The following is an 11,339-nucleotide window of genomic DNA, read 5'->3' on the forward strand; positions in this document are numbered from 1 at the left end:
ATACACAGAGTCTCTGCTCTACCACCATTCATGGTCAGTTAAGAGCAGAGGAGGGAGAGAGGACCAGACACGATTGTTTCTGGGAAACGTTAGCTAACGCAGACCAGCTGTTTTTTAGCTCAGTGCAGCAGCTCACCAACCTGTCCTCACTTTGACTTCACATAACACACTTTCTAAACTCTAAAACTACCAGAGGTAGGATTGGAGTTTATAAAAGTTTGAACTGACCTCTACCTCTACATCTGGTATTTTCAGAATCTTTGGTTTCTGTCTGTCAAAACAGGAAACTTTCTTTAACTTCTCTTGAATTGTGAATTGGTGGTGCTTCAGCCATTTTTTTGTCATTTTCCTTAAACAATAAACCAAGAATGAAAGAAAAGCACTCTGTCATGTCTGGTGTTTCACAGAAAAGCTTGGGTATATTTTCACTTTTGAAACACGAGAGTTCTTGTACACTTTTCTTAAACTTACCTGTGCTGCTGGCTGCATTGATTTGATTTTTTTATAGTTATATTTTTGGGCATTTTCACCTCTAATGGACAGGACAGCTGAAGATAGACAGAAAATCTTAGGAGTAGAGAGTGGGGAAAAACATGCAGCAAATATTTGAGCCTGCAACTGCTCCAAAGAGCACTACAGCTTCGTATAAGGGGTGCATGTTTAAACTAACAACGCCTCTCTCGTTTTCAAAAACCTAAGTTTCTCTCTGGCATTAATGTGTGAATATGTTTCCTGTTCTATTCTTTTTACAGTCTACAAGCAAACAAGTGTCAGATGACCTGTGACCCAGGCACCTATTACAACGGCCACAGAAGGACCTGTGAGCCCTGTCATCGGGCTTGTGCCACTTGTGCAGGTAGAACTCAATATGATTTTTGACAACAAAGTAGTACTGACAATGTAAGAAAGACATTTCTTGTGTAAAACCTACCTGATATTTTTGTTGCTCCTAAAAACATGCCTGAAGTGTGTGTCTGCATGCTTTTCAGGTACAGGAATAGAGGCGTGCACTAAGTGTGCAGAGGGCTACTTACTTGAGGACTGGCGGTGTGTGTCGACATGCAGCGCTGGCTACTACTTGTCAGAGCAGACCGCAGACAACGGGCAGGTTCAGAGGTCTTGTAAGAAGTGAGTCAGCACACCTGCCAACACCTCCATACCACTTTTAGATCTCCAGAGTGCAGGAGTAAACAAGAATATATAGAGCTATAGAAGCTTCCTCTAGCACTAGTTGTGCTCTGCAGTGCATTGCACACAGGAACACATTTTAGTGTTTCATATTCTAAAGTTTAATCTTAAAAAACTGTGGAAAAACAATTACAGCAAGATAAACGGCATGAACCATAAAAACAAAATCGTAAAAATTGCAGTCTTAAAATATATACAAGCCTGTTTTATCATTGTAACATATGTTTTGTTCAACATGAAATACAGTACACTTTATATTTGTAATGAATAAGGGTCCACTCTGTCTTCCCCAAGGATCAGCACCCCATTTGTCTGCTTTAATATTCTTACCTCTGCAGTTCAGTTGTGGGTTACTTGCTGCCTCTGTGCACACAAATAAGTAAAATAAGAATCAGAGGAATAATAAGAAAACACAGCATTTAAAAGACAATAACCTGTAAGGAAGGTATCTGACATCTGTGTGTTGTCTCCACACCCTCTTCTCTCATGCTAAAGAAAAGGAGGAACGTAACGTGAAAACATACTCATATATCCCTGTTTGATGACAGTGCTATGACTACTTATCCTCCCATCACTCCCACTTTCAGACTCCTCAGCTTTTTTCACGTTTCATTGAGGTAGACTCCTTGAATAATTTATTGCTCACTTGACTTTTTACCGTACTTGATTTCCTAATTCTCCGTGAGCTCCCCTCTTGCCGGGTACTTTCCAGTAAAAGTTTGCCTCCCTCCATCACTACCAGGAGAGCTTATCAGAGAACTTTATTTTCTTGTTGTCTCATATTGGCCCACTGCTTCCAAAGGATTATTAAATTTGTTTCCTTAACTTTTATGATAATAGAAACTCTGTTAAAATGTAATCTTCTTAAGACCTTTTTTAAGAGCTTTAAGTTCTTTGGAAAAGCTGCAACCCAACACATCACTAGAGGGTTCAAAGCATAAACTGCAGACTTAAATGAAAACATGAATTATTTACAGTAAATAGTTTTTGTGTCGGTGTTGATCATAAAAAGCCTTAATAAAGTTATTTTTTCATTTTTTTTCATTTTTTTTATATGTAACTGGGTCCACTCAGTTGTTCCTGGTTGAGTTAACACGCTTCACAAGTATATAAGGCCCTCCAGGACAATTTGCGAGTCGAAAAATTTTACGTGGTGGGAACAAATGATTTTGAGCTGATTATTATGCAAAATTAGAAAGGGTTTTATTGAATTGTTACACATCAACTATTGCAGCAAAAAGTCAAAGGTGTGGAAGTTTATCTCCTAAAGGGCAACATTCATGAGCACTACATCCAACCAGGGAAAGACAGCTGAATTATCCATGATCACATCTTTCAAGGAGTTATGTAACACTTTTAATAGCTGTATAGACATGTATCTAACTCTTGATAAACCATCAACAGGTGTGACCATAGCTGCCTAGAGTGCTCGGGGGCTGGGGAGAGAAACTGCAGCAGCTGTGTCAGTGGTTACAATCTGGAAGCTGGAGCCTGTGTGGTCAGCACCATCTGCAAAGATGGTGAGTTGTCAGCTTTCTTATCTACATGACCACTACTATGTGTTTGTTATGTACCTGTTGTATTGTCTCACTCAAACAATATTTGTAACTCATACAAGTGTAGTCCACAGTGAGACTTAGATCAGCACTGAGTTGAACAGATAACTTTGTAATGCTTTAGATTTATTACAGTTTTTTAAAGTTACTAAATGTAGATGTTCTCCATTTCATCCTCTCATTGAGAGAAAAAGCGAAAAGCCTAAATCTTTCAAATATGTTTTCTGTAGAGTTACATTTTGTTAAATTCCTCAGGGTATTGAAAAAAAAAGGGTTTTATTGATCAAACAGACTGAGGACTTACCTGTGGCCTTCTTTTAATATTTTCGAGCTGTGTACTAACTTCTTGATTCAAACTGCTCAGTGTTGAAGCTTCAAAACTGGAAAAGCAGTGTGTTCTTCTTTCAGCTGTTTTGTTATCTGTCTTAAGACCTTGTCCATGTTCAGCACATCATTAACACATAAGCTTATTGGATTGCACTCACACCTTCTTGTGGCTTTAGTTTGACGCAACATTTTCTGCTTTTTTTTTACTGAGCATTGTCGTTGTGTATTAACTGAAAAGTGAAGCATCTACTTACCCTTTATTCCTTTTCTCCCTTCTCTCTTTCTAACTTCTTGCTTGGACTTCCAACTTTATGTTTGTCATGCTCTATGATCTAGTCTCTTAACTCTGCATGTTTGGCTAATGGATTGAAGTGTAAATACTACTTTTTCCTCCCTATAACTGGCTGAGGTGATGGCCCAATTACAGCCTCCTAGTTAAAATGAACCATTGTCAACTTATTAGAAGATAAAGTGAAGACAAGAAAAATGACTTTACTGTGTGACTTTTCAAGATGATTACTTTGCCAAAAGTGCAAAATCAGTCTATTCCCTGCCTTCCTCAACCAATGAAGGCTGGTTTCATATGGACCGTATTAGTTGGATTGACATACAGTTCAATAGATTGGTTCTCCACTTCTGGTTCTGGCTGTGATACAAAATTACACCAAGTTGTGATTTTCAAAAATCTTCAATTTTCTAATTGTGTGACGTTTTTTTTTTCTCTCTCTCTGTGTTTTCTCTCCCAAATCTGTTTTCTCTCTCTCTCCTGACGTGGATCCAATCACTCCACTGGACTACAATCATTTTCCACCTCGATGAACCTCACCTATGATTGGATCAAAAAAACTCTTCCTGTCATCCGAAACTTCTCCTGACCAATCACATGGCTCTGCCTGCCATTCAACCATTTCTAATGGTTCTGCCCACACTGTGTGTTTCCATATATATTTGTATGTATGTGTGTATGTGTATGTGTATGTGTATGTGTATGTGTGTGTGTATGTGTGTGCGTGTGCGTGCATGGTTTTCCCTCCCATCCTACAAACTCCCTCTGTATCTCTTCTTCCTGGTCTGTGGAAAGCAAATGAAGAATCTTGGGCAGAAGGCAGTTTCTGTGTGCTTGTTAAAAAGAACAATCTTTGCCAGAGGAAAGTGCTGCAGCAACTGTGCTGCAGAACATGCTCGCAAAAGGGCTGACGGGATGTACTCACTGGGCGTCAAAAGGGAGTGCAGGGGGGTTGTGGGAGCTTCAGAGGGGGGGGGGGCATCCCTCCTTCTCAAACACCCCCCTGCCCACTCATTCACAGTCACATAATTTATAAGAGAATCTGTGCCTCTTTAAAGGGACTGCATCGGAGGTGCGATGACAGGACTACAACAAACCTACCTTTTTTTCTGTACTGGGACACACACACGTGGTCAGGGTGTAAAAAGACTTACGGGACTTATTTCAAGAACAAACGAGCAAATGAAACAAAAGTGAAAACACACAAAAGAATAAAAGTGTCGGTATTTTGTGACCAAAGCATCGATGCCAAAATAATTGAACCTTCTTTTTTGTTGCCAGTGTAGGAAGCATAGCTTAAAAACAGGAGCCACTCAGCCTGTGAATCTTTGAATAAGTCTGTGTGCATTTTTATTTTGGCTTCTCTTCCTTCTCTCTTCCCAGCGTTAATGATAACAGATGGAAAGAGAACATACAGTAGGGGAAGGCCCTGGTTTTCTGCCTGTAAATATATATCAAAGGATAAAAAATGAAGCTCACTCAGTAATGTGAAAATAATGTCTGTCTGGGCTGACTTCGCTTGTCTAGAGGCGGCAAGACAAATTCACATACAGTTGCACACACACACACACACACATACACACACACACACACACACACACACACACACACACACACACACACACATACACAAACACAAACACAAACACACACACACACACACACACACACACACACACACATACAAAGAAACATATGAACCACACATACACTTATATATATGACACATATTTCAGCCACCTTTGGAGTTAGAAGCGACAGTGTCCCCGTAGCCAAGACTGATGCACGTTACTGACCAAAATCACCTCATTTCATTTATTTAAAAACACAAAGCTGCCCTCTGAAAAGTGTGTTCGTCTTTATCAGTGTGTGCGTGTGTGTGTATGTGTGTGTGTTGGAGAATGCCATTAATTCTTAATGTAAGCCCAGACAGCATTAATTCATTCCAGAGGTACTACAAGACAAGTCGATAGTCATTCCCTCTGGAGCTTTCTGCAGGGAAGGGAACGCTGCAGAGAGTCAAAATGAATCTGTGGTACTGGGGATGCACCGATGACTATTTTTCACCAATGATTCTGTTTCTGGATAAAAAAACTTTTGCCCAAAACTAAGTGTTGAATCCATCCATTACTTCAACTGAACTGTAGGACAAAGTAATTGAAATTTAACTCAGATTTGTTACAGGGAACAGCATTTTTTCGATGTGTTTATTCTGATTTTTATTTGCCATATGAAACCCTTATAAAGGGAATGTTGACACATAATTATATTTTGTTCATATCGGTGCATCCCTACATGTTACTGTTCTGGAATGAAATAGAGTTTTAGAAGTTCCTGCTCTTTGTCACTATAATGTAACGGCAATGCATATCAGCTGAAGCATTGCTCTACACTTTCAACACAGAAGGTCAATGATCGGCACAGAAAATCTTCTGTCATTGTCTTGTTTCAGTTACAGGTAATGGTCTCTCACAGGCAGACAGGCAGTAAACTGCTCAGGTGTAAATCAGAGATGTAAAGATTTAACTTTGAGTTCACACTGATTTACTTCAAAATATGGAAAAAGAAACCCGTATGTCAAATAAGCGTTTATTGTTTAGTCAACCCAAAAAAAACCAACTGGAAAACAAACACAAGGCAATCAATTTTTTTCTATTTTCATTGTAATTGTTGGAGCTGAAAATACCCGGCGGCATTAATGCAGGACCAGAAAATGCTAAATCCTATCGAGCCAAAAACTTCTTGTTTTATTGCCGACTGATGTCAGAGGTCTGGTTTCTCCTCCTGTCCGTCTCTGAACCATACCTGATGAAACTCAAAGGTTATTCTGGTGGTGCTGCTTTCTAATAAAGAACAGCAAATATAATGTTTAAGATTCTTATTGTATTTGTGTGGGTTTTCACACCTGCAGCTTGAGCATTTACAGTATTAGATGAATTGTTGTACTGTCACCTGGTTATGGTTCTTGATGATTTGTAATAAAGATTGATGACTCCCCTGTTTTGGTTAACAAAAACTTATTCTTGGTCATTGTTTAAGATGACTTGATTTGACTTTAGATTGTGTGGTTGTAGGCGCGCACACACACCCCTCGTATAAAGCTGTTTTTATCGTGTACCTGTGACATATCTGTGACAATGCATTATTAATGTTACTCAAAGTCCTAGTTTTGAAAATCTTTTTTTACTTAAGTGTTCATATTAAAATGTTTAATCTGTTCATGTTTGTTTTTCTTTTCAGTTTACAATAATACTGTCGACTCAGCAAGATTTCTTCCATTTACTTTTCCTTTATGTGCCTCTCATTGTCTTTCTAAAACATCAGGTGCCATGACTTCACTTACTGTTGAGTTATTTCTGTTTTTAAAGACTCATGAAAGGGACAAACATCATTGAAATTCACATCCTTGCTTCGGAAACTTGATGTTTTTTCAGAAATTGATTAAATGAAAGTTCCACACACCGCAGGCAGGCTCTTAAAGGCAGACATGTGCACTCAATGACAATTAGGTGAACGTTTAAAACAGGACAGCAGTATGACGCTTGGCTGCTTCGTTATGGCTACAAACTTAAATGTCATTTGTTTAAGTGTAATTTATTTTAGATGAGGGAAAAAATGTGTCTAAATGCTGAACTATGGACCATAAAAATTAAAGGTCCAGGGATTCAACTGTCAGGATACACTGCTCCAAAACTAGTTTTGTGTGAGGGAACACTTACATTTCCTGTTTGGAAATGTTTCCATTTGAAATAAACGCAAGGCCCCTATCTATCTCTACTGATAAGTTATATTAATCACCATGTGCCACTAATGTTCCCCACACCCAAACATGACGATAGATGAACAGCAGAGCCAGTACACCAAACAATCAATTCTTTTATATAGCACCAGATCACAACAAATGTTATCTCAAGACGCTTTAAAAACAGAGCTAGCTAGTCTTGACCATAATCTGTTATATATTTTTTACAAAGACCCAACATCATGACAGGATAAGATCCAGTCCAATCTGACAGGAAAGACTCAGTATTGTCTCATCTTAATTCACCATGAGCAGAGCACTTTGCAACATTTAGCAAGTTACAGTGGCAAGGATGAACTCTTTTAACAGGCAGAAACCTTGGGTAGAGCCAGACTCATGTTAGACAGTCATCTGTCATGATTGTGTGGGGGAAAAAAAGAAAAGAGAGAGATGGACAGCAGCAAATATCAATAACAACAACATCAAAAACATCAGAAACAGTTCTTTTAGACTCAAGAATACAACCCTGACAATGACCAATACATCACCAGGGTTATTAAGTGGGCATCTCCCTTCATCACGTTGGGCCCATGGCACCTTAGGGATGCTCAACTGTTAGCTTCAGCATCCCAGAACCACCCCCCTTCATGCTAACTCTCCCTGCCCATCATATCCAAATGAGTAGAGAGTAGAGAGAAGAGTCTGTAGAGAGATTTTCTTAAGAGGACAAGGATGGCAAAGCCTGATCGGACTAGAGCTCACCTGCCCCTGGTTAGGCTGTTCACTCTGCCTCCCCCTACTCTGCTATTTTTATGAGGGAAAAGCAGGGAGAGTAGAGAGAATAGAGAGAAGAGTCTTTAGGGAGATGTTAGGAAAAGAGAAGGGAAGGCAGAGTCAGGGTAAGAAGCCTATTCTGACCATAGAGCTCACCCCTTTTTAATGTTAAATGAAAGATTATCAAACAGCTGCTCATAAAAGATTTCAATCGTCTGTCAGTCTTGATGCAGATATTGGATGAGTCCTGCAAGTATAAGTAAGTGAAGGCCTGCCTGACATCTGCACACAGCTATCATCTTTTGGTTTAAGATCGGTGCTGAAAAATCGTACACATAATGTAACAGAAGCAAATGTGTCACAGTAGGATTTTTAGTGTTTACTATGTAGAGCTATGGGATGCCGTTAAGGTAACTTTGTTTTACCACTGGTGTGAATAACTTTAAATGTGGTATTTGAACAGCACTTTAAGTTACATACAGCTGTTAAGCGCAGGTAGTGAATGTTAACACTACTTAACTGTTGAACAAGTATACCATTACATGCTTGTAAGGGAATAATTCCACAGTGCAGTTTATTGTTCTCTAGGAATCCTGCAAGATCAACAAATCAAACACTTATTTTCTTTTTTACCATCATTACGGGCTCATTCATTGGAAAACAGAATAAAGTCAGCTTGTCATAAAAATCTACTGTGCCAAATCTAGCCATAATTACTATAATCCTTGCAAATATTTCCATGCTCATGCACTCAAACAGTGTTATTGTCATTGTTTGTTTATCCTGTTGTAACTTGTGGGAGAGCAGTGCAGTTATCAGTGTGTGTTATTGTGTATTTTCTCTCCAAAAAAGTCCTTTTTTGATGGTAATAATCTTGACAATACACATTTACATGACACTGATTTTCAAAATAGTTGGGAAATGGAGAAACTAAGGACAAATATTCCTGCATGGATTAATAATTTAAAACTTAAACCAGGTTAAAAACAGTACCCATCCCTGCGGTGATTAGTGTACAATATTAGGTTAACAGTGTGATAGATATTCTGTCTTTTCTTGACCACCTGTGGTTTATGGTGAATATATAGTCTGTGAAGGTATCAGGTGGTTGACGGGCCGGGGAATTGGGATTCAGGAGCAGGTGTGGTTGATGTCAGTGTGATATCTGCCAACAGAGCTTTCTCTCTCCTCCCTGTCAATGTCCTCACAAGGTCAGCCTAGTCCATAACAGTGGAAAAGTTTCCCCTCCCCAGAGTGTAAAACTCTTTTTTCTTCCTTTCAGTCTTCTTCTGCCTGCAGTGGGAGTCCAAAGTGTCTGCTTTTGCTGAGTAGAGTTGTGCAGCTTTCTGTCCCTAGAGAACTTGGCTCCCTGTTTGTTTGTGTGCGTGAGCGAGGGGGAGACAAACAGAAAGACAGGGAGACAATTTGTGTGAGTGTGTGTGTGAGCGTTTGGTGTGTGTGAGGGAGAGTGACGGCGTTTATTCGGGGGCTGTTTGAATGGTTTCAGCAGAGCTCCACTGAATGGGAAGCCACCGCCTGTTGTGTTTGTACACAAAGAAGCTCTTTTGTTTTGAAAGGAACAATTGAGCTTTTCACAGAGAGCACACACAACCTCGCCGCTGCCTTATAGGATGCTAACACACATACATACACACACGCACACACACACTCACACTCACTGCTCTGTCCTTATGCCTGAGCCTGTGTCTGTCACCTTTGTCTTATACAAAGGTAGGATAGGAGACAATGTTGATGCCTCTTTTGTTCTCACTCTTTTCAGTACTGCCAAATGTGAAGCTGAAGGTTGATGTGTCTTTAAGAACTTCTTTCTCAATCCTCCAGAAACTTTGGACACAATAGCTCATAAACATTTATCTTAGTCCTGTGTGAATGTGAACAAAGTTTATGTAACACTCAATCATGCAGCAAATGAAATGATCATTCTTTAATTATGATTTATTGTTTTATGTTTGAATTACAAAGGAATAATTTCTACTGCTGTATATTCCAGGCTGACAATAATACATGTACCTGGTGTGACAATACGTTGATTAATGCCGGTGACTCTACGATTGCTTTGCCAGGTGCTGAGATTTCTGGCACCCAAACTCAATTTCCAACCCGTACTTCATTTTGAAATAAAAAACTTTCCAACCTCACAAAACCTACGCACATTTTCAACAGTGGAGGATGTGGCTACAGGAAGGCATTAATTCTCATGTAAAACTTAAGGAAAGACTTTTTGTTATTTTAACAGAATGTTCACAGTGTTCCTGTTAAGATGAATCAGTCATGTCTCCTCTATTTAGCGAGCTCATCTCTACCTCAGTGAGCCGAGCCAAAGACCTCTTGATGTTGCCATTACCTGTGCTCTGACTTAGTCAGTTTCAACAGAACAGCATAGTTTCCAATTATTTCTTGTACATGCAGTCTTCTCCCAGTTATAAGTTAAGATATTTGTGTTTACAAATAATCTAAAAGTAGGAGCACTGATTCATATTTACTGAAGTAAAATTTAAAAGAACAGGTGCTGAAACAAACTCTTTGCATAACAGTGGAAAGTTACCCTCAGAGGGCATTTCAATCTGCTGTTTCTGTACAAAGTTCACTGAACCTGGTTGCATATTTGGAGGCAACTGAATTTATATTTTCAAACTGCAAATAACTTTAAAAGACAGTAAGAATCTGCTCTTATATTGTCAGATTCACTAAAAAGTCAGCTTGTCCATGTGTAATTTTTCCATAGGGTGAAATTCTGGTTGATGTTCAGTGCTGAACGATGTACACATATAGTAAAAGTAACTGTGAACTTTCCCTAAGTGCAGTGAACTAAAGTTACTCATCTGTCATGAAGTTGTTAGGAGTAGAAATAGATGTGTTAACTGTTGGAGGTGAAAGTAAGGAGCTGTACGATTAGGTACAATTAGCTATAAAGTCAAGGACAGGTAGGACGTATTTGCTCTGTGTTGCTGTTATCTGTAGAGTAGATGTTTTGTAACTTCATGCTCATGATCAAATCAGCCATAAACTGGGTTTGTTTAAAGTATTTGAATTGTATCGGGAATTTCATAATAAGCCCAAGAAATGAATCAGAACCAAAGCAGGCCTCTGTTCACAGCTAAAGCACTCAGTAGTAAGAGAGTACGCCTGAACTTTCATGTTTGAAGATTTCCATCACACCTGTGAATATATAAAATAAATGGATGCAAAGAAACTAAGACAACAAAAGTCGTATGTGTTACTGTGCAGGAGAAGTCAGGAGCCAAATGATAATGAGCTCAGTGAAAGGAAAACAGCTACTGACTGCTACAATTGGTTTGAGCAGGACACATGAAAGTAAAAAGTCAAGTCACCTATGTTAAAAAGAAACAGTGAGGGGTGCTGGTGGCCTAGCGGTCTAAGTGCCCCACGTACAGAGGCTACAGTCCTCGTTGTAGGGGTCGCCTGTTCGATTCCCGGCCAGCCG

General features: G+C 39.3%; 1 protein-coding gene across 1 annotated transcript in view; it reads left to right on the plus strand.

The window, feature by feature from the left end:
* pcsk5b (proprotein convertase subtilisin/kexin type 5b) overlaps positions 1-6,576 on the plus strand; it is a 56,389-nt gene extending 49,813 nt beyond the window's left edge. The window contains 4 exon segments of the mRNA XM_034691516.1: positions 753-856; positions 990-1,128; positions 2,593-2,708; positions 4,153-6,576. Coding sequence (XP_034547407.1) covers positions 753-856; positions 990-1,128; positions 2,593-2,708; positions 4,153-4,268 — 475 coding nt within the window. The 3' untranslated portion in view covers positions 4,269-6,576.
* The last annotated feature ends 4,763 nt before the right edge of the window (positions 6,577-11,339 follow it).

This window comes from Notolabrus celidotus, chromosome 9 (genome assembly GCF_009762535.1).
Source record: "Notolabrus celidotus isolate fNotCel1 chromosome 9, fNotCel1.pri, whole genome shotgun sequence".
Taxonomy (NCBI): domain Eukaryota; kingdom Metazoa; phylum Chordata; class Actinopteri; order Labriformes; family Labridae; genus Notolabrus; species Notolabrus celidotus.